Source organism: Felis catus, chromosome D2 (assembly GCF_018350175.1).
Source record: "Felis catus isolate Fca126 chromosome D2, F.catus_Fca126_mat1.0, whole genome shotgun sequence".
In the NCBI taxonomy this organism is placed as follows: domain Eukaryota; kingdom Metazoa; phylum Chordata; class Mammalia; order Carnivora; family Felidae; genus Felis; species Felis catus.
The window spans coordinates 74,012,478-74,034,919 of NC_058378.1; the positions used below are offsets into that span (position 1 = coordinate 74,012,478).

Genomic DNA, 22,442 nt, shown 5'->3' on the forward strand with positions numbered 1-22,442 from the left:
CGGAACCCACCCCTGCCTGCTTACCCTCGCGGTGCTCCCGGGGCGATCCCCGCTTCCCCGACGCGGGGCCACGGGAGGCAGCGGCGGCCGAGAGCTAGGCGCCAGGCATCTGCGTATCTGTCCGTCCGTCTGTCCCACCAGCTCGGGATCCAGGGGGCCGCAGCAGAGGCGGCACGGGCCGGGGACTCTGCAGGGACCGGGGTGCCCCGGAGGGAGTGGTGGTAGTGTAGGAGGAGGCGGTGGCAGAGGGGGAGGAGGTGGGGAAAGAGGAGGAGGAAGAAGAGGAGGAGGAGAAGAAGGAGGAAGAGGAGGAGGAGGAGGAGGAGGAGGAGAAGGAGAAGACGCCGGAGGAAGAGGAGGAGGCGAAAGAGGAGGAGGAGAAGCCGCAGCGGGCGCCGCGGGAGCGAGTGAGCTGGGAGCGCGGGGCGAAGGCGCGGCGAGGCCGGCGGCCTGGCGGGCGCAGGAGGCTCGGCCGAGGCAGCGGCGCCGACTCCGTTCCACACTCGGCCGGGATCCAGGCCTCCGGGTTCCCAGGCGCTCGCCTCCCTCTGACGCACTTTAAAGAGTCTCCCCCCTTCCACCTCAGGGCGAGTAATAGCGACCAATCATCAAGCCATTTACCAGGCTTCGGAGGAAGCTGTTTATGTGATCCCCGCACTAATTAGGCTCATGAACTAACAAATCGTTTGCACAACTTGTGAAGAAGCGAACACTTCCATGGATTGTCCTTGGACTTAGGGCGCCCTGCCCGCCTTTTGCAGAGGAGAGAAAACTTTTTTTTTTTTTTTGCCTCCCCCGAGAAACTTTCCCCCCCCTCCTCCCTGCCTCTAACTCCGATCCCCCCCACGCCATCTCGCCAAAAAAAAAAAAAAAAGAAAAAAAAAAGAAAAAAAAAAAGAAAAAAAAGAAAAAGAAAAAAAAAGAAAAAAAATTACCCCAATCCACGCCTGCAAATTCTTCTGGAAGGATTTTTTTCCCCCTCTCTCCAGGTTGGGCGCGTTTGGTGCAAGATTCTCGGGATCCTCGGCGTTGCCTCTCCCTCCCCCTCCCCCCTCCTTTCCTTTTCCTTTCCTTTCTTTCTTCCTTTCCTCCCCCCACCCCCACCCCAAACAAACAAGTCCCCAATTCTCGTCCGTCCTCGCCGCGGGCAGCGGGCGGCGGAGGCAGCGTGCCGCGGTCGCCGGGAGCCGGGAGCCTCGGGCGCTCGCTCCTCGGCGCAGCATGTTCCAGCCGGCGCCCAAGCGCTGCTTCACCATCGAGTCGCTGGTGGCCAAGGACAGTCCCCTGCCCGCTTCGCGCTCCGAGGACCCCATCCGTCCCGCGGCGCTCAGCTACGCCAACTCCAGCCCCATAAACCCGTTCCTCAACGGCTTCCACTCGGCCGCCGCCGCCGCCGCCGCCGGCAGGGGCGTCTACTCCAACCCGGACTTGGTGTTCGCCGAGGCGGTCTCGCACCCGCCCAACCCCGCGGTGCCCGTGCACCCGGTGCCGCCGCCGCACGCCCTGGCCGCCCACCCCCTGCCCTCCTCGCACTCGCCACACCCCCTCTTCGCCTCGCAGCAGCGGGACCCGTCCACCTTCTACCCCTGGCTCATCCACCGCTACCGATATCTGGGCCACCGCTTCCAAGGTACGTGCCACGTCGCGGGGCTGCAGCGCGCCGCGCGTCCTGCACTGCCCTCGGCCTGCGCCGGGTGGCCGCTTGGCAAGGCCCGGGAGGAGGTTCCCCCAGCTCGCCCGCCCGCGCGCCCCGCTCGGAAACTGGGCGACGAGGGGCCCGGCGTGGTGCTGGTCCCCAGTCTCCGAAGCTGCGGCCGCTTTGGGGGCTGGCCTGGGGCCGCTCGACCCCTTCGAGAGAGACGTACACGGAGACGTTGTCTCCGAGCGGCTCTCCGGTCGAGCCAGGCTGGGACTGCCTTCTCTGAGCGTCGGCCGCCTCAGAGTCCCGGAGCCCGCGGGGTACCCAGGCTCTCCGTCTCTCCCGCGATGCCCTTGCTGCCCTGGCTCCGAGGGGCACGGCCACGGCCGGGCCGCCAGGTTCGCCTTCGACTGCGTAAGATCCAGCTCGCCGCCCACTCCTTGCCCCTTCAAGCCTAGACCCGTGACTTCTCAGTTTCCGACCCTCTTCGGGCGGCGAGGGGACCCTCGCGCCCCCAGGGCAAAGTCAAGGGGTTTGTTTTTTCTTTTTTTTTTTTTTGGAGGCCTGGGGAGGGTCCTGGAACCCGCGCGGATAGTAGCCTCGGTAGATCGGCACTCTCGCCAAGACCTGCTCAAACGGGGCGCCGAGCGTCCTCGGCGGGGAGGCAGGTTCGGTCTGGTTTTTGTTTGTGATTTTGTTTTTCTTTTAAAAGAAGTGAACCGGATCGGGAGACGGGCTGGATGAAAAGATCTGTTTGGGTGTTTTCCTTTCTTGCTATTTTTTTTATTTGTTTGTTTTTTTTCTCTGGGCGGGGGTAGGAGGAAAGTTAAAACTCCAGAAAAGAGGCCGAGTAATTAGTTTAGCGGTCGGAGCCGGGGGGGAAAAGACTTACCTCCCCCGACAGCCGATCAATACTCGGTGGCTTGTCCATTCATTAACCCTTTGCGTTCCTGCCGGAGCCTAGGATCCGGTGGTTGCCCCCCCCCCCAATAAAGAACAGAACAGAACAAAACAAAAACAACCTTTCATCCTAATTCCGGGGCTCGATTTGCCCCCATTCTCTCCTAAACTGTCGGTTTTTCTTTGTTTGGGTTTTGAGTGAATCGATTTCCCACCTTTAGGAGTGAACCCGAAACTCCTCCGTCTTTGCTCACAAAGTTTAGGGCTCCCTTCCTCATCCTCTGCCAGCTACGCTCTGGGTGTCCCCACCAGGCCCGAAGTGGCCGGGATTTTCTGGGACCCCGCACCGTCCCCTGGGTTTCGATCCCTTCGCTCGCGTCTGCTAGTTCTCCGGAGCGGGGCAGTGCGGAAGCCGCGTCCTTGGGAGGCAGTGACTGCGGAAACCCGCCACACCCGCCGGCGAAATTTCGGTCCCGGCCGGTCCTCTGTACATCCCCGGAGGGGAAGAGACTTAGATAACTTAAAACGAAGTCCCGAGAAAACTCTGGATAGCGGCCCACCGCCTCTCCACTCCGGGGTTAACATTCCCCGAGGTTGGAAAGAAGAGAAAGTTTCTCTGGGTCTTGGGCGCCAATCCCCGGGACTGGCTCTGCTGCCGCTCCTCTGCCCCCGGCGCGGGGCGCGGAGGTGGTGAGGCCCGTGGCGCCAGGGCGGCTGCGAAGCCCGCCGGGGTCAGGAGCCTGGGGACTTGTCCCGCAGGGGCAGCTGCCGGGTGGGGGCCGCGTAGGTACAGCCCTGGTGTTCCGGGCCGGCGGCTGGGCCGGCGTCCTCCGGAGGGCCCGGGGTGTCCAGGGGCCGAGCCGCACCGGCTGCGTGAAGGCCATGAGCGCCGTGCGCCGCCAGCCCGGCTCGGGAGAAGCGCGCGGCCCCGGCCAGGACCGTCCTCTCTAACGGGACTTCTGCTCTGTCCCCGGCAGGGAACGACACAAGCCCGGAGAGCTTCCTTTTGCACAACGCGCTAGCCCGCAAGCCGAAGCGGATCCGAACCGCCTTTTCCCCGTCCCAGCTTCTGAGGCTGGAACACGCCTTCGAGAAGAACCACTACGTGGTGGGCGCCGAGAGGAAGCAGCTGGCGCACAGCCTCAGCCTCACGGAAACTCAGGTGAGCGAGGCGCGCGCCCGGCGACCCCAGCCCGCATCCCTGGCCCCACGCAGCTAGGCCACAAGTGCGGAGCTCGGGGAGGGCCTTTGGCAAAGAACCCGGGAGCTGGTTCCACGTTTGGTTCAGAATGTGTAAGTTTTGAGGTGCCTGGCTTCCCTGGGCTCCAGCAAGGGACTCTTAAGAGCGGACCCACCCCAGTCTCTGGACAGACGGGCTGAATAGCTCCTTCTGTCTGGCTCCGCACGACTTACAGCTCCTGGCTAAGACACCTGTGCACTCTTGGTGAGACTTTCTGTTAGAATCTGGGGACCCGGCTGGGTCCAGGAAGAAGGAGAATGCAGAAGGGTGAAGGGGAGGAGACCCTCCCGCAAGGGGCTGAAGTCTGGAGAGGTCTCGGGAGTGGGCTAAGGGCGAGTTCTGTGCCACTGCAGACCCACGGTTCACACCGAGGGCTCCTGTTACTCTCCTCGAGGGGATCGGAGAACCGAGAGGTGGAGGCTAGACATCCTAGGTGCGTCCTTAAATGAGCGGAACTGAGCTGGAAGGCTGCAGAGAAGGGTTGCCTCCGGGGACCTAGCCCTGCGGCGCCACAGGGCCAGGAGGCGGGCCTGGCTCGGCCTGCTGGGGTCGGGGAGGGGGCTTAGGGCTACAGTAATCGCTACTGTAGGTGGAGCCCCAGGGCGGGGTCAAAGTTCCCGGCAAACAGTAACGTTTTCGGGCAGATTAAGTTGTAACACTTTTCCTGGGAGGCGCAAAGGGGTCGAGGCTTTTGTTTTAAAACGTCCCCCTGGACAAAACCGAGGAGGGCCTCGCGGGTTGGTGCGGGGCCCGGCACAAGGCGCGGCCCGGCTGATTTCTCCTGGAGAGCCGAGGCCGCGGTGGTCTTTGTCCGCCTCGCTGCCCACGCTGCCTGGGCTCTTTGTGTGCGTGTCAAGCCCCGAGCGCACCGACGCGCGCCTTGGGCGAGCGCCGGGGAGAAATGAACCGTCCTCCCCTCAATTAGCAAACTCAAAGCAAATTAAACTCAGCCTTGTTCCAGCTCGGCTTTTTCATGGGGCACTTTGGGGGACTGGGCATTGGGGAGAGCAAGCCGGGACCTGGGCCGGCCTTCTCAAGGGAGGGAGCGGAGTGGGCTTCTGGGGCCTGGGTTGCTGCTTTCCGGATGGGACAGGCCCCGGGGGCAAGGGAGGTGCTGTCGCCACCATTTCCCCTCGTGGTACCGCCCTGCTGGGAAGCTGGGACAGTGTCACTGTCTGGTCTGGTGGCTGAGTGGGGACCCACTGCCCAGCGCCCCCAGGGGTTGATGGGGTTGCTGCCCAGTCCCACATCAGCGCTACCCCTCCTCCCCCAGGACATCTAACAGCTGCTCTGGGGAGATGAGGCCACCAGCCCCACTCTGGTGGGAAGTGATGTGACCAAGGCTGGAAACTTGGGCCTGGTGGGTCTTGGGGCTGGTCAGGATAAAGGAAGAGAGGGCACTCCGTCTCTTGTCTGTCTCCTCTTTCTCAGTTTCTCTCTTACTTCCTCTTTATCCCAAGGTCTTTCAGAAGCTTTCACTTTTGAGTCTCTTTTCCTAGCTGGAAAGGTACAGCTGGGTTGGTCCCCAGGCCTCTGCCTCCCACCATCCCCCCTGGCCTCTTCCGGCACTAACCACCACCGCCCCCCACCCCCCAACTTCTGCTCACCTGCAAGTGTCCTGGGCAAGGAAGAGAAGCTCAGGTCAATCCTGACCGCCTACCCAGGGCCCGGGCCTTTCAGAGGAGGTGCTATATTTAGGCAATGCTGCCCAGACAAAATACAAAGCACACTGGGTCTTGTACAAGAAAGCTGCTGCAGCCTGGAAGGAGGCCTTCCCTGCCCTGGCTAGGTGGAGGGAGTTAGGGACCTGTCTCTTTTTGTTTTTCCTCACTTATTATTGGTGTAGGGGTTTCCCATGCTTTGCAAGGCTTCTGCTCTCAGCAGGATGTGGGTGTGCCATTCAGGGCCAGGCGAGCGGGGGGCACTGCACCTTGGGCCGCCTGGCCTGAGGGAAGCGCCCTGCCAGGGCCCAGAAGAGTAGGGATCCAGGCTTCCTATCTGCCAGCACCAGAAGCTCGGCTCCCAGAAGGGAGGCCTTGCGGAGGCCCGCCCTTTGGAGAGCAGCTGGGGGACAGGACTTCCGCAGTCCCACTCGGAGGAGGAAGAGGTAGGAGGGCGCTGTGGAGGAACTAACGCGCCCCAATCTGCATCTCATCCCCAGGTAAAAGTATGGTTTCAGAACCGAAGGACGAAATTCAAAAGACAGAAGCTGGAGGAAGAAGGCTCAGATTCGCAACAAAAGAAAAAAGGGACGCACCATATTAACCGGTGGAGAATCGCCACCAAGCAGGCGAGTCCCGAGGAAATAGACGTGACCTCAGATGATTAAAAACACAAACCGAAACGGACAACACGGAGCAAAACAGAGACAGGGAGAGGAGGGGTAGAAGAAAAAAACAAACCTACAAAACAAAAACAAACCGCACACACACATTCACCGACAAAAAGAAGAGGGAGTCAGAGAGATCTTCGGTGCATCGCAGACTTTGAGCAGCGAGGGCGCAGGGGTCCTGATCCCAGGCTGCGCGGATATGGCAGAGGACGGAGGCTTCTTGATCAACATGCAACCCTTGTCTAAAGAGGCAGCTGAGTGAGAGAAAGAGAGAGAGAGAGAGAGAGAGAGAGAGGGAGAGAAAGAGAGAGAGATCGAAAAGTGGCAAAGCCCAAGGCGCTCTGAACAAGGGAAGCTGTCAGTCAAACGCCAAACCAGCGAGAGAAGATGATTGGCAGGTATTCCGTTTATCACAGTCCTGATTTGTTTTTTTTTTTTTTTTAAATAATGATAATAATGATGGTGAAAGAAAACCCCAACCAAGCACAGGACTTTTTATTTTGCACTTCACAGAGTCCCCCCCCCACAATCTTTAAAAATAATTAGTAATAATAACAATCGAAATTCCATATCCAGCCCCATCCCACACCTGTTCAAAAACTTGAATTGCATGTAGCAGTTGTTGGGTGAATGGTATATCTAAAGACAGAAAATGAATTGTAATTTTCTTTTCCTTTTAAAGACAGGTTCTGTGTGCTTTTCATTTTGAGTTTTTTTTTCTAAGAATGTGCAGTCTGTAAACACTTTTTTATACCTTCTGACGTCAAAGTGATTGTGAAAGGTACATGAAGTAGGCTCAGCGATAGGGGTCCCTCTTACAGAGAAATGGGGAGCAGGATGGGGGGCTGGGGGTGGCGGGGGAGGGTGCCCACAAGAGGAGTCAGGACTTGTGCTGGGAGAGAAAAACTCTAAATTAATTCTATTTCTTGAACATTCCCTTTCCTAACATCCCGAAGGCTTAAAACCACGAAGTAAACTCCTTTTGGTGGTTGGAGAGATTGGCCAAATTCAACCATTCGCTGTAAAGGCCATTCCAAACTTTAAATCTATCTGTGGCAAAAACTGAAGGACTGTAGTTAGCGGGATGATGTTAAGTGTGGCCAAGGACATGGCAGCAAGTTTTCAAGCACTGAGTTTCTATTCCAAGATCATAGACTTACTAAAGAGAGTGACAAATGCTTCCTTAATGTCTTCTATACCAGAATGTAAATATTTTTGTGTTTTGTGTTAATTTGTTAGAATTCTAACACACTATATACTTCCAAGAAGTATGTCAATGTCAATATTTTGTCAATAAAGATTTATCAATATGCCCTCAGAGTAGTCGTTTTGAGAAATTGAAGTGAGTTTTTTTTTTTTTTTTTAAGTATCTATAATTTGAGTGTGGTCCTTCCCCAACGAGGCTCAAGAACCCCAGGCTCCTCACCCACAAAAGGGCCAGACTGATGGATTCTTGGGCATTTTAAAGACAGATGAGGGTGGAGAAGGGAGAGGATTAGGAAAACTTAAGTCCTTCAGAAAAGGGATGGGAGAAAAGTTTTCCAACCAGACCTTTGCCCATTACAAGGCTCACTGAGGGAGATCAGTTTGAATTTCAGGTTAAAAATGCTTACCTCTCTTAATTTTCTAGATAAAAAAAAAAAAAAACAAAACCCTGGGATATATAGTTATGCATTGAAGAATATTCCCCTAGGATTGGAGGAAACACTTAGCAGAATCACAATCTGGGACTTCTTTCTAAATTGTGCTTCTGACTTCAAACCCCAAAGTGCAAGCTCCTCCATCCCATCAGTCTTTTCCTCCCTTCCTTCCTTCCTTCCTTCCTTTTTTCCTTCCTTCCTTCCCTTCCCTTCCCTTCCCTTCCCTTCCCTTCCCTCCCCTTCCCTTCCCTTCCCCTCCCCTCCATTCCCTTTCCTTCCCTCTTTCCCTTCCTCTCGCCTTCCTTTCCTTCTCTTTTTCTTCCTCCCTTCCTTCTTCCCACCCTTTCTTCTTCCCTTCCTTCCTTCTCTCCTTCCTTCCTTCCTTCCTTCCTTCCTTCCTTCCTTCCTTCCTTCATCTCTCCGGCCCCAGTCTGCTGAAGGTGATGAGGCAAGCCCAAGGGCCTCAGCAGCCTTATAAGGCAAGCATTCTGAGAAACCTTCAACTCTTAATTTTAACATTAAAGAAAAAGTTGTAACCAGTCTTGGAGGAAACTTAGCTTTTTTTTTTTTTTTTTTTCCCCTCCTCCTTCCCCCTTCTGGGGGTACGAGGTTGTTTTTGCATGCTTCATTTGCTTCTTATCCTGATAGGCTGCATTAATCAGTTTTATTTCCATTGATAGAGAAACCTCGTCTGTTCTGTTCGAGCTACAAAGCGTCCTTCGAGCTTTTGTGAAAGTGCAAATCAGTTTAAGCAATTATCATACCAGGAATATGAAGGGGAAAGAGGAGGCCTTGCCCAGTGGTCTCCTTTAATCTCTTAATCCACGGATCCAGGGGGGCTGCCTGGACATAATTTAGGACAATCTCCCCACCCTTTACACTGTGATAAGGCCAAGTTACAATGCAGGGCAAAAATACAAGCTTTGTTAACATCCTGCCTTGAAAAGTTAAGATTAGACATTCCATGCACGTGTGGGGACTATAGGGCACTATGGAAATTTTTCTTTTTTTCCCTCCCCTCCTCTCTTCTAAAGTAGAATTCATTCTCGGTTTCTCTCGCTCTCTTTCTTTATCTCTGCCCCGTCCCTCCTTTTTGTCTCCACCTCTGTTCCTCTGGAGCACCCTGGCTGTCCACGCGGTACATTTTCATGCAGACTTGCCCTGGGAAGGTGTGTGTATTGTGGGGAACGTTTGACCGCAGGAGCATGCCAGGGTGAGGCGAGCTGTTCGGAGAGACCCAGGCTTGCTTCTCCAAGGGACAGGTGCTGCCCTAGGTATCCTGGAAACTCAAGTTGGATTTCCAGCTGCTTTAACAGGGAGACCTCCCTGTCCGATGGCTGTCCCGTCCCTCGTGCCTGGCAGTCACTGCTACCCCACCCCACCCCCTTTTCTTAAACAAGTTGCCTTCTCCTTTCCACACATTTCCCCAAACCCGGCATGCCTCAAACATGGAGCACATGCTAAAATTCTGACTGGCCTTGGCAGAAAAAAAAAAAAAAAATCCCCCCCATCTTAATAAAAGGCTTATTTCTGCAGAAACCATCTACTTTTTTTAAGTACAAGAAAAGGGAAAGAGTGGCAAAGATTTTTTTTTTTTTTTTTTTTTGGTAAACGTCCTATGTAGTGTAACAGCAATAAAATCATCAGAGAATACTATTAGCTTTGAAAAAAAAAAAACCTAAAAGCTTTATTACAAACCAAGCTTTGAAAATAGGGGGGATTAGGCGGCTGAAAGGGTCCCACAATGGTAAGAAGAAAAGGTTTCATGCTAATGAGGTTAATGCCCTTTGTATCTCGGGCCTCCATATCTTCATTACGCGCTATCTCCGGCTGCACCGAGCGGCTCAGAGAGCCGCAATCCACTCCAACGCCCCCCTTCCCGGCCCAAAGAAGGATTTGATAGCAGCTCTGTTCAAACTAGATAATTATATCTTTTCAAGTCGGAATTAAGATAAAGAAAGTGAAGCAGAGGCGGCTCGCCTTGATCCACTGCAAACAAATTTGGCGCACTTTCGAGTCCTTCCCCCGCCTCAAAAAGGCAGGACAGTCAGCTTATTAGCCGCTCGTTTGCTTTATTAATTCATCTATTTAAAGTGGCAGGATTAGAGCGTCTAATGTGGACGCGGGCTGCCGTGGCGTTGAGGAATATAAATATTTGCGAGATGCCATCCCACGATGACTATCTGGGCGCGGGGCGCGCGGGGCAGGGTGCGGGGCGCGTGTGCCTTGAGGCTGCGTCCCCCTCGCAGTGAGCGCATGCTGGGCTGGATGGAGCCCTTTGGGTAGGGGTACGTGGGAGCCATGTGCCCCAGGTCTGCGTCCTCCCACGTAGTATACGGGTGCCAGACCTCGATGCCCCTGGCGGGGCTCTCTGGGCATCGGGGGGAAGGTTCTGTGCTCTTCCCTGCACATGGCGAACTGCACGCATGGTGTGCCTAGTGTCCCGCCCGTTGCCCCGAACGGGGATGCCGGTTACATTTGATCCACGTCCTGCTCCCTTGCTGATGGCTCGTGGGCCTTCCCTGCGTGTACCCCTGTGTGCCAAGTGGATTTGGGGTGCGTTCTCAGTTGCCTTCCCCTGAGAAAGTCAAGCGCAGGGTACAATGCATTTGTGCCCCAGCTACGTTCGCCTGCCAGGGACACGTGGGCTCCGTGTGCCTTTCTTGCTAGGGGTCCTCTTCCTCTGCGCAGCCAAGGGTCCGCTCCGCAGGCCCGCGTCAGGAGGGGGTGGGCGGTGGCTTTTTAAGACGCCAGAAACTCCCGGGGTGGGAGCAGCCTTGGACTTCCGGGACGGTTACCCCTTTCTGGCTTTCCTTTCGGGTGTCCGGTGCCCCCAACTCCCCTCCGACTCTGCTCCTGGCAGCCGAGCCGAGCCGGAGCGGGAGCGTTGGCGGCGGCCCGGAACCTGCCGGGCCACTTTTGTGCTAGGGGCGGATTGTGACAGGCGGGCGGCCACGCCAAGTGGGCCTGGCAGAAAGGGGGCTCGGGCCTGCGCGCGGCCCTGGAAACCTCGGCTCCTCCCCGTCCCCGCCTCGGAGTCGCAGGGAACAAAGTCTCGGACTCGCAGGCTGATTGGGGAGGGACTCTGGCGGCTCGGCCCCCGGGCCCGCTCCGCGGTGGGGACCTCTGGGTCGGGGCCGCCCGCCTGTGGGCAGTTTTAAGTCGGAATAAGCGGGTGGATGTCGTTACAGCGAGAGCCCCGTGGCTGCGTGTTTGTCACAGGTTGAGCGTAACAGTGAGGTCTGCGAAACACTTGTGTTTGTGCGGAGATACCATTGCGCGTCTGAGCCAGGACTTGAGTCCGGATCTCTGGGTGCTAACTGTGCTAACTGCGTGTGTTCGAGGCCGAAGAGGCCAGTGCTGCTTGTGTGGACGGTGTGCGCGTGTCAAGGGGTCCAGCTTTCCTTGTGCGTCTACATTACACTGAGTTAGGGGAGGACCGCGCAGCTGCGTGGCTGCAGCGGCCACCGAGGTGCACAAATGCAGTTGGAGTGCGGAGTCCGCGTGCCAGAGTCTCCCGCGGATTGTGTATCTGGGAGTCCGGCTGTAGCTGTGCATCCCCTGCAACGGGAAGGGCCCCGGGGCGTGTGTGACCCGCGGGAACGCGGCTCTGGGTGTGGGTGGAGGTCCCCGCGTGCTGGCGGCCGTGCCCGGGACCGGGACAGCAGCTGTCTGTCTCGGGGAGCAGGCGTGTCGTCGCGTCCGGCGACAAGCTTGGGTTCCCCGGATGGCTGCTGCAGCGCGACCGCTCGATCGATCGGGAGTTTGGTAAACAACAGCCTTTTTTGGTAACTGCGCATTTCTCTAGGCCGGCCTTTATCATTCCGGCAATCAGCCTTAGAGTGGGTGCCGCCCCTGGGCAGCCCCGGGCCGCGCCGGGGAGAGAAGGGGCCTGTGAGGTCGGGGTGCCCCGAGGCCGAGTTGCGGGGCGGCAGACAGGCCCATCGCCGGGCCGCCGGATTTACCGCCCCCAACCAAAGCCGCAGCGAGGGGGAAGTGGGAGTTTTGAGAACCCGCTGACCCCAGCCGTGACCCCGCTCGGGGAGGCGGCTTCTCCCGGCGCGACCCCGTACGGGAAACCCGAGTCGGTGCCACGCTTGAAAGCGAAAGGTCCATTCATCAGCCGCGCCCCTGCGTCTAATTGGCCTTTTGTTCATTAGTGCCTATTGCCCAGCGGGAGTGGGAAGGGGGCTTGGGAGGGCCCCGGGGGCCGAAAGTAGGGGTGCTCGGCGCCCCGGACTGGGTTCCGGATAAGGCAAGGCGCGTCGCACTCCTCCGAGGGGGCGCCAGAGCGCGCCAAAGCTCAGGCCCACGTGCAAGGACGCTCGGCGGAGGTTGGTCTTCCAGAGTCCAGGAGGATCCTCCGATTTGCCGGAGGCCCACGGCCGGGTCCTAGCCCTCACCTCCGCCCGCAGACCGAGCCCACGCACCCCCGGGGTTTCAGGCCTGCCTTCCTGCCTCTCCCAAGTTCCCAGCTCAGGCCCAGGCCTTGGGGCTGGACTGGGCTCAGGTCCCGCCTTTCTTCTGGCTTCGAGTTCTTTCGCCCTGCTCTCGCCCCTTCCCGCAGAGGGACTCTGGGTTCCCTCCCCAGTCACCAACAGCGCACTCGTGTGGGGTCAGCACCCCGCTTCTCTGAGTGGGGAGTTGAGAGAAAATTTTGGCCAGGCAGGGGGGTAGGAGTTGCCCCACTCTCCTGGGATCAGGTGGAGGAGGAAGTCCAAGTCTCCAGCCTCCAAATTCTAGCTCTCTCTCCAAATCCAACCTTACCTTCTCGCTCCCCGTCTCCTACCCAAGTGTCCACGTCCTCCCGGACATTCCCCTTCTCTACCCCAAACCTACTGCCCCTCCGCACACGGCCAGAGGAGTCCAAGAGAAAGAGCAGGGTTAAGGTCTCCTCTCCCAGCAAAAAGCCTGACGTCGAGACGCACCTGAAAGGCCCGGGAGGTGCCTGGAGTGGGGATGGGGTCGCGTTTGGAAAATGGTCCAGGGCCCCCAGCCTCAAGCCCTTCCTTTCTTTCCCTGGGAGGACGGACTTCCTGGCAGTGGTGTGGGTGCCACGTACCTCCCCGCTACCCGCCTCTGCCCGGTCCCAGGCCACCCCTGCCCCCAGCCCGCTCCAGGCCCTATATATAGCGCGGGTCTCCATAGCCCTCTGCTGGACCTGACGTCAGGAAGAACTTGATCTTGCCTGCTTCGCTCCTGCTTCTGAAACTGATCCTTGAAATGAGAGAACAGACTCTACACAATTCCCATGGCCTTGACATAAGGTACAGCGATAAATATACACCACTAATGAGCAATTACCATATAATCACCTTCCAATTAGCTCGCATAATGATGAATTAAACATTCTAGCAGGCGGGATTAGGTTTCTTACTTTGTATATTATTTACGAAGGCTATAGCTTCTGCAAAGAACCAAATATCAAATTAGATGGGGAATTTTCACTTGGGGGTAATTATGCATTCAGGCCAGCGGCTGTGTTCCGGTCACTTGTCAAATGAGGACTGCAAGGTACTGACCAGTTCGTTTGGGCATTTATTTCCCCCCTTTCCTCTTCTGTCTTTAGGTCGCAATGGCCTTTCCTTTCCTTTTTACCACCCTGGCCCGCGGGCTGGGGGGGCAAGGGGCCTGGGGGAGGGGGTGGGCGGGGTTTACGGAGGGACCTGGTCTCACCCGGGAGGAAGGGGTGCCGGCTGGAGGCCCTCTCAGTGCCTGTCCCTCGGGCCCTTCCCCCTCTGGTCCCGGATCCCATTCCTCTCCGAGGAAGGACGCCCTGGGAGCATCCCGGGGCCTCGGAGCCGCCCGAGCTTTTTCGGAGAAGAAAGCGCGTCTGCGGAGCTCGCGGCCCCGGGCGGCTGCCCTCCCAACCCCACGCGGGCGACCTGCTGCGCCCTGGGGCTCCGCGGCCCGACCTCCCCCAGGCCCCACTCGGGCCCGCAGGGCGGGCTCTTCGACCTCTACCCCCACTTCACCCCTGTGGGGGGGGGCGGGGGAGAAAGTGCGTGTCTGTGGGGGCGGGGATACTGAAACAAACAACAAACCTCCACCCGCCCGCAGCCACCTCTCTTGTTCGGAAATGAATTTTGGCAAGAGATTAGCTCCTAATCTGATCTAACGCTGCTGACATTTGGGAAAAAGATGAAAATGGCAGCTCAATTTCATTCAGAAACGGGGTCACTTCGCGGGGCTTCGCTCTGCTCCCCGGAGAACGTGGGTGCTCCTCCCCCTTCCCCCTAAACCGGAGGAGCCAGCAAGGAAACGGGGGGGGGCGGGGTGGGTGCAGGGGGGCGGCCGGGACCACCCCCTCCCCGAAGTCAGCGGGTGTTTCTCTGGCTGGACTCCGTCCTGTCCCAGTTGAATGGTGGAGGGAGGAGGAGGAGGGTATTGGCTGGGGCATCCTCTTCAGTTCCTCTTCCTCCCCCTGCCTCTCTTCAGGGCAACGTCCTTGGGGCAGAGGTGGGGGCTCCTGGGCCGGCGGCACCCTCTCTTTAGGCCGGAGAGTCTCTTTCTCATAGGGAGGCCAATGGAACGTAAAGAGTCAGAAGTCACCACGGGGAGAGGTCATTAAAGCCAGGCGTCTCAAGGCTGGCCTCCTGTCCTTCCCCTGTGCCACCTGGGCACCTAAAAGCCCACCAAGGGGCTGGGGGCGGGGAGGGGGCGGTGAGATCCTGCAGCCCTGTCAGATGGACTGGCTTATTTAGAAATGGTGGATCTGGACATAGTCTCCCCTGGGGCTCCAAGAAGCTGCAAGGACTTGGGAGATGGGAACTAGGGCATCCCGGAGACCCTGCCTCCCTTTCCCCTCGGACACCCCCACACCCACTGCAGACTCAAGAGTGGGCACCTAGAGGGCTCCACAGCGCCCAGCCTCGTCCCTCAGCTAGGACTGTGCAGGCAGTGGCCTCGTCCTGGTGCTAGGTCAGAGGGGACAGGTCGAGTCACTTGTGGGGGATCCTGCTCATCGGATCCTGTTCTCAGGGCAGGGTTCCCGGGGGCCTAGGCATTTCTGAGGCCCTGCCTATGGGGCGCCTGGCCTGGGACGGGGTTTGAGGGCATCATCACCATCAGCCCAGGACAAGGACAAGCTGAAGGATCCGTGCTTGGGTCCCTTGGAGCGAGCATAATAAGGAAGAGAGTTTTGTGCCTGAGTTTGGCTGTGTACCTTGCGTGCTAGTGGCCGCGGCCGCACAAGTGGCTGTACCTGAATGTGCTTACACAGCATGTGGATCGCACGCATGGATGTGTCAGTGGGCACGAGGTCTTGGGGGATGGGGGCTACTGGAGTCCAGGCTGTGTCTGCAAAGCTTAGAAAGAGGCATTCCTTCTTCTGGGTCACTGGTTGCTCTGTGCCTTGGAGACCGAGGTGTGAGCTGGGCTTCGGCGAGCTCTGCCCCCTCCTCCGGCCCTTAGTGCACCCTCTGTAGTCCTCACACTCGACTTCTGGCCGGGATTCTATGTGTTGGCTGGGATGTTACACGGAAGGTGCCTTTATTATCGAGAAACGGCTTTGCTCTGGGCAGTCTTTTCTCCACTGGCGTGCGTTTAGCTGGGAACTGCCCCTTTCCCAGCCCGGAGTTCTGGATGCCACAGCCCCAGATATCTGCCACTCTGGAGTTACCGCAGGTCACGCCATGCAGAGGGGGAGCGAACCCCCAGTACGTGTGCACCGAGGAGGGGAAGCTGAGTAACTCGGAGGGCACGCATGCCTGTGAATGTTTGGGAGTGCGGGAATGTTTGCAAACATTTGTGTTCGTGGGAGAGAGCCTGCCCAGAGTGTGTGTAGGTGAGCATAGGTGTGGCCGTTGCAGGAGGGCGTAACTAAGTGTGTCTGTGGGAGCCGTGTAAGGGGTTGGGAGTACAGCTGGCTTCCTTGCCCTGGCTCCCTGGCCTCACTGGGCCCCCTCTGGTCTGCCTTGCAAAGGGCTCACCCCCACCCCTTCTTGTCCCCTGCTCTAAATGACTGCACTTCTGTCGTCATGAGAAACAGAAGTGATGACTAAAGCCACGTGGAAGGCCACTGCTTTGTAAGCGATGCCATGTTGATTAACATGTCCCTTTCCCTACTGGTCACCTAGGGACAGCACAGAGGGGACTTATTCAGCTCCAGGGACCTCCTGGTTGTGTGTGTGTGTGTGTGTGTGTGTGTGTGGTTGGGGGGGGGGTAGTCAGTGCTGACGTTTATGGAAAGCCAGAGCACTTTCAAGGCCCTTCTCTCCCCACCCCTTCCACCCACACCTGCTCCCTTCTCCCCCAATCTTGAGTTTTCCCAGCTGAAAAGGAGATTTTATTTAGAATGTGCTACAGCCCAGACCCATTGGCAGCCTCAGGAGGGTAGAGGAAGAGGAGTGGTTAGACGCCTCAAACACCTACTATGAGCCGGCACTTTACAAGCCTTTCATTAGCCCGTGCCCTCCCTCCGCCATCGGTCAGGACCTTGCTACTGACCTCCTGCCCGTTGCTTTCTCTGGCCTCGCTTCCTGATGCAGACTGATGGGGGGACGGAGGGCAGCTGGGGCAGTGTCTTTCTTTCCCAGACCCTGGACTCGCTCTCTGCTACCAGCCAAAGAGGCTAAGCCAGGTTTGTGCTGGGGTCACCCAAAGAGAGAGGAACCAACAGAGCCCACCCTGACCCTAGGCCCTTTCTACCCTGTCCACTCGTGGTTTTCACCCATGTTTCCATATCTGTCTCCAGGAAGGGTGGAGAGCCATTCCCTGGAGCCCAGACGCATTGTCTAGCCACCCCTTTCCTCCCTCCTTCCCTTCTTTTCTTCCTTTCGCTTACGTGGATTTATTCCACAGGTATAATCGTTATGTGAGGTGATATATGTATGAGGTTAATTAGTAAGTATTCTTTGCTGTAGGGAAGTATTTGAAGCAACCTAAATATCCATCAGTAGAGGATTGGTAAAATAAATTGCCCCGGAATAGGATTTATGCAGCAGCTAAAAAGCGTGTTCTAGGGGCACCTGGGTGGCTCATTCGGTTGAGCGTCTGACTTCGGCTCAGGTCATGGTCTCATGGTTCCTGAGTTTGAGCCCCGCGCCTGTCAGCACAGAGCCTGCTTTGGATCCTCCGCCCCCCTCTCTCTGCCCCTCCCCGCCTTGCGCGGTCCCCCAAATAAATAAATATTTTAAAAAATGTTCTCAAATGGCAGCAGCTCCAAGATATGTAAATGCCCACTGATAGAGCGAAAGGAGTGTGCATGGGGTACCATTAGTTTAAAAGAAATACCCAAAACATGTGTGTATTTGTTTGCATTTGCTTCTGATCTTTATAGGATACAAAAGAAACTGGTAAAAGCCAATTCTTCAGGACTTTTTGAGTGTCACAGCATGCTTTCCACCTCCCTGTGCACCTGGCTGCCCCCCTCTAGGTGTAATGCTGTCGTTCTTACGTGCTTAATGTCCCCCTTGCAGTGGGGTTCCTGGAATGGAGCACCAGGGTCCCTTCAGTCCCATGTAGACCAGGACTCTCTCATCCATGTTTTGGCCACTGTTACTTCTGTCATTGTGGCCCAAGACAGCACTGGCTTTTTTTTTTTTTTTTTTTTTGGCAACCAAGAGTTGGAAGCCCAGCTTCCCCCCGGATAAGGGACCCTACAGAAGGCCCTACTGGTGGTCACGCAGCCTGGGCTTGGATGTTTCCAGAGTTGGGAAGCTCACTACCTCCAAAGTTGCCTCGTCTCTTCTGAAACAGCTCTGCATTTTAGGATTTTCTCTGAAGTCTTATCTCCTTGGAGTTCCTCTGGTGACCTGACATGTATTCGGAGCCTTACCCCCCTTGCGTGCCCCTTCCTCCCATTATTATGAAAAAAAAAATGCAGGCTTATAGACCGTTAAGTGAATAGTATAAGGTATGCACTCTCCATCTTCAACAAGTATGTTATGGGTTGAATTCTGTCCCCTCCGAGTTCCTATGTGGATGCCCTCAGCCCCAGTACCCCAGGGGGGGTGACCTTGTTAGAGATAGGGTCTTAACAGAGGTAATCAAGTTAAAACGAGGTCATTGAGGTGGGCTGGCGTTCCTATAAAACCCATTATGACTGGTGTTCTTATAAAACGAGGGGGTCTGGATCCAGACACACACAGAGGGAAGATGCTATGAAGGCACAGAAAGGACGCCATCTACGAGTCAAGGAGAGAGGCCTCGGAAGGAGCCAACCATGCTGACACCTTGATCTTGGATTTCTAGCCTCCAGGAGTGTGAGACGATACACTCCTGTTGTTTAAGGTGCCCTGTCAGGGGTGCTTATTATAGCAGCCTAAGCAAACTCCTACAAATGATAAACTCAAGGTCCGTCTTGTTCCGGTTGCCTTTCCCAGGCACTCCCCGCCCCATTGCTGATTTGAAGCATATTCCCGACCTCACACCTTCTCTCAAGTGACAATTTTAGGAGGTATCTCTAACAGGAGCCTTGTAGCAGCTTAACCCGCAATACCATGATACCTTAATAATTCTATTCTCCATGAGGTCATGCACTGATTTCTGAGTAGACATGGACCTACACCATTGCCCTATTGGGTAGGAGCTCCCCAGGGGCATGAGCGGAGAGGCGGCCCCTCTGGGACACAGGGCAGGCCCATCTGCAGATGCTGATGCCCTCCTCCCATGTGGAGAATTTCCTTCCAAGAAGATCGCTGTGTGTATGTTTGGGGGGGGGCGGGAGACATGGGTGCTTTCGCCTTCCTTTGTGGGGACCAACGATCTTGATGTTGCCACTCTGGCCATACTGGGCTTGAGGATCTTAGGAAGGAACTTTGTCCCTTATCTGGGGTCTGGTGCCTGTGGTCATATGCCTGTCCCCGTGGGCTGCCAGCACCTTTAGCCACCTCTTTTCTTGCTGTGCCCCAGCACGGCGTACCCCTGGGACCCAGGCTCCAACAGGGTCCACCAGGATGGCTGAGCAGTACCTGGGCAGGGCTACTGTTGCATTCTAGAGCCAACTCCTTGGAAGGGCATCCGGGGAGGGATCCACCAGGAGGGTCAGCCCAGGGCGGGTTGCTCTCCAAACAGCTCCAGAGGGACCTTTCTGAGCCCCCCCCCGGCAGCCAGCTGGCTTCCAGGGAGTAGCTGGGCCGGGGCTGCCTTCCTCTCTTCTGGCCTCCAGGGGTCCAGGGCCCTGGAAAGCACGGCCATGGGGCCACAGCCTCTCCGAGCAGAGCTGAGCCTGGCTTCCAATTTCCTCCGGCTGTGGCTGCGTTGCTAAGTAGTGTCCTGGCAAGCAATTACACCCACGGCTGCTCAGTTGCACCCTAAGCAAATTAGGTGCTGATCTGAAGGTGTAATTAAGCAATAGCGAGTGCGGTTTAGCAATGGCAAGAGCCCTTCCTCATTGGTGTAGCAATCACAGGCTGAAAAGCTGATTCAAAGACGTGTCGGGGGCCTGTTTTGCCTCCACAACCCTCCCTATTCTAAGCCGAGGCAAAGCGATGCCTCGCAGCCAAGTTCCGTTTGATTTCTAAATATTGGGGAGAACCTTTGGATGTGTCAGGGTGCTAAACATAATTAGCATTCTTTAGGAACAAAATATACAACAAGCCTGCTATTGTTTCCTTAATTATATGTCTTCTGATAGAAAACAATCCCTTGGTGTTGGTGATGTGCTGATTAATTATCCCAAACAGTTCTTTTTGAAAGTTAGGAAATGTGTCTCTTGACCTCCTTCTCCATTTCAAGGGAGCCAACCTCTCACGTTTCCCGCAGAGCACTGTGGTTACCTGCACCGAGAAGGTGGAGGAGAGATAGATATCTGCGCTGTGATGGGGCCAGGCTGGCCTGGGGGGCTCTCGGGGGCCTCGCAGGCCTCCGGGTGAGCACAGCTGGGGGACTCTCTAGACCGACCCTCTGGAGACGTCTGCAGGCCCTCCGAGTGCCCCACGCGGGGGGCCCAGTGGGGGAGGGACGCGAGGGGATAGAGCTGCCTGAGAAGGTCCACAAGGCTGCAGCCAAGACAAGGGCCTCGGAGCTTTGTCAGGTGTGTGTGGATGACACTGTGGGTGCTGACGGGAGAGAGAGGCCCCTCCAGAGAGCTGTGTGTGTGTGTGTGTGTGTGTATGGGTCTATGGGTGTGTGTGTGTGTGTGTGTATATATAGGAGATGGGGGATGGGTAGGGAGTTTTCCTGCTGAGGATTCCTTTAAGTTCCTCATCTCAATCTTTGCTCCCAAGGGCCTAAAATGCCTCTCTCTGTCCCCTTTCTGGCCCGTCACACCTTCCTTGTGCTTTTAGGGCAGGTTCTTGTCCTTCCACCTCCAGGAAGTCTACCTGGATTCCCCAGCCAGCCCTCCGGGGTCTCTCTCCATACAGAGTCTGCCATCATTTCTCAGTCTTGCTGTCCCAAATGCTTACCCGTCTCGAAGTGGGCAAATCCAGTCTCTGCAACGGGCTCTAAGATGCTCGGGGTAAGGGTGGGGACAGGGCCAGCCTCGCCCGTCCCGGTTGCTCCTTAGCGCCTGGCTCTAGCCGGACCTGCTCAGCTTTTGCCCCTCTAGTCCTCCTTCTGCTCTCTCCTCCCTTTTCCCTCTCTCAGCCCTGGCCCTTTTGTGTCTCCTTTCCGGTCATTTCTGCTGGTGTCCGTGAGTCTGTGCGTCTGTCTTCCCTGCCACATGATAAAAAAAAAATATCTGAGGTGGCCCTCCGGGAATAGGGTTAAGCTCAATTCATGGTACATTTGAAGCACAAACAAATTATAAGGTAAAAATAAAGCTGTAAAAAATCGATACTGCGGAAACCATGAATTCAGAGTCAAAACGGGGGAAGTTAGAACATGGATGTGCTGTAAGATACCATTATGGTTTCTGTGTTAGCAGTGACAGTTATTAAACGCGCTCTGTGCTGGGCTCAGAGCTTTATGTCACTGGATCCTCTCAATAATAACCTCAGATGTGGGGACTCTCTTATCCCCCATTTTACAGATGAGGACACCGGGCTCAGAGTGGTTCAGAATCTTGCCCAAGGTCACACAGCGAGACGTGGCGGAGCAGGAATTTTAGCCGAGGCGCTGTCTGACCTTGAACAAGCCCATCTGCATCCTGCACAGAGGAGTGACAGGCTCGGCTTGGCGGGGAGGGGGACCTCATGGGGCAGCAGCAGTCAGGGGAGGCTTGGGGAGCAGGATGCTGGGAAGGGCGGAGGTCGCTCAACCTTGAATGACCCAGCAATGTCAAGAGGGAACTGAGAAGTGATGGGGGAAACACTGGGGTGGAGGAGGGGGAAGAGAGCAAAGGCAGATCCGGTCAGAGGGTCCTCGGAGGAGGTAAGATCCCACCTGGCAGGGCAGCCCAGGCAGCCCCTAGTGTAGGAAGCAGAACCCCTTACCCCCTCCCCACAGGGGAGGCTCCTTCCTGGAGAGGAAAAACCGCCTTGTCTTGGGGCACACCTGGCGGCCCCGCAGGGCCAGGCATTGGGTTTCAAGAGCACCCGATAACATGTCCGGGGGCAGTCCCCTAGGGAGGGGGCTGTGTTCTGCTCTCTGTCCCTTAACTGGCTGCCCACCAAAAAACTACTTACTTTTCTGAAAGCAGGTAAGTACACAGTGCACCTGTGTGGGGTCGGGGGCGCTGGGACAAATGGCTGCTGAATTAAGTGGCTGGGCCGAGCTGAGGATGGGGGGAAGGTGGTGGAGGGCGGGGGGGGGGGTGCATAGGGAAGAGCCATTCAGAAGGAAAGAGGAGAAAGTGTCTTGTCTCAAGGGGCGAGTTGCAAGGCAGGGCTTACAAGCTAGAAACACGATCGCTTCCCGCCTCCTGTCTAGGGCACGACGAGTCTTGGAAAATCTCTTAGTGAGGTGAGTTTTAAAAATCTTAGCTGCAGTTAATGACTTGGGCAAGAGGAGAAGTGGGTAGGAGACACAGCTGCCTTTGACTTGGAGAGAGAGGGTTTGGACCCTGGTGATTTGATTATGGCCCGTCTTTTTAAAAAAAATTTTTTTTTAATGTTTTTATTTATTTTTGAGACAGCATGAGCAGGGGAGGGGCAGAGAGAGAGGGAGACGCAGAATCCGAAGCAGGAGCCAGGCTCCGAGCTGTCAGCACAGAGCCCGACGCGGGGCTCGAACCCATAGACTGTGAGATCATGACCGGAGCTGAAGTCGGACGCTCAAACCGCTCAACCGACCGAGCCACCCAGGTGCCCCGATTATGGCCCGTCGTAACGGGTCCTCCCTCACGCCAGCCACTGAGGCCTCCGAAGAAGCGGCCCTAGAGCCCAGCTTGTTCAGCATGAGGATGCCCTCTCCCTGCCACTGCCCGGAGTGCGCGCCTCTCACCCAGCAGGCGTGTGACCTGGGGCAAGGCTCTCAGCCTCAGTTTCTTCGCCCATGAATGGGGGCAATAGTAAAACTCATGGCTTGGAGTTGCTGTGTAAATTAAATGTAAATTAAACGAGCCCGGCGTGCAGCAAGAGCTGAGGGGTCCGTAAATGCTAGCCACGATTACACTTATTTGGGGATCAAGTGGCTGCCATTGATTACTCAGGATCAGCTTTCTCTGGACTGTGCCCTCGTCTCAGAAAGAGTCCGTTTTGCAGCAGGATGAGTCCTGGACTCAAACCAGGGGGCCCTGATTCTAGTTCCAGCGCTTTCTCTGATGGCTGTGTAACTTTGGGGGAGTCCCTTCTCCTCTCTGGGCTTTAGTTTTCTCACCTGGGCAATGAAGGAGTCGGACCAAAGGGTCTTCTCAGCCCGGTAGGT

General features: G+C 56.4%; 1 protein-coding gene across 2 annotated transcripts; it reads left to right on the top strand.

The window, feature by feature from the left end:
- Positions 1-598: 598 nt before the first annotated feature.
- EMX2 (empty spiracles homeobox 2) lies at positions 599-7,424 on the top strand. 2 transcript variants are annotated; one of them, XM_023240990.2, is made up of 3 exons: positions 882-1,630; positions 3,517-3,701; positions 5,941-7,424. In XM_023240990.2, the coding sequence occupies exons 1-3, from the start codon at positions 1,222-1,224 to the stop codon at positions 6,106-6,108; spliced, it is 762 nt and encodes a 253-aa protein (XP_023096758.2). In that variant the 5' UTR covers positions 882-1,221; the 3' UTR covers positions 6,109-7,424. The 2 variants fall into 2 exon arrangements, with proteins under 2 accessions (XP_044896674.1, XP_023096758.2); XM_045040739.1 differs by lacking the exon at positions 3,517-3,701 and having other exon boundaries at positions 599-1,630; positions 5,941-6,044.
- Positions 7,425-22,442: the final 15,018 nt, after the last annotated feature.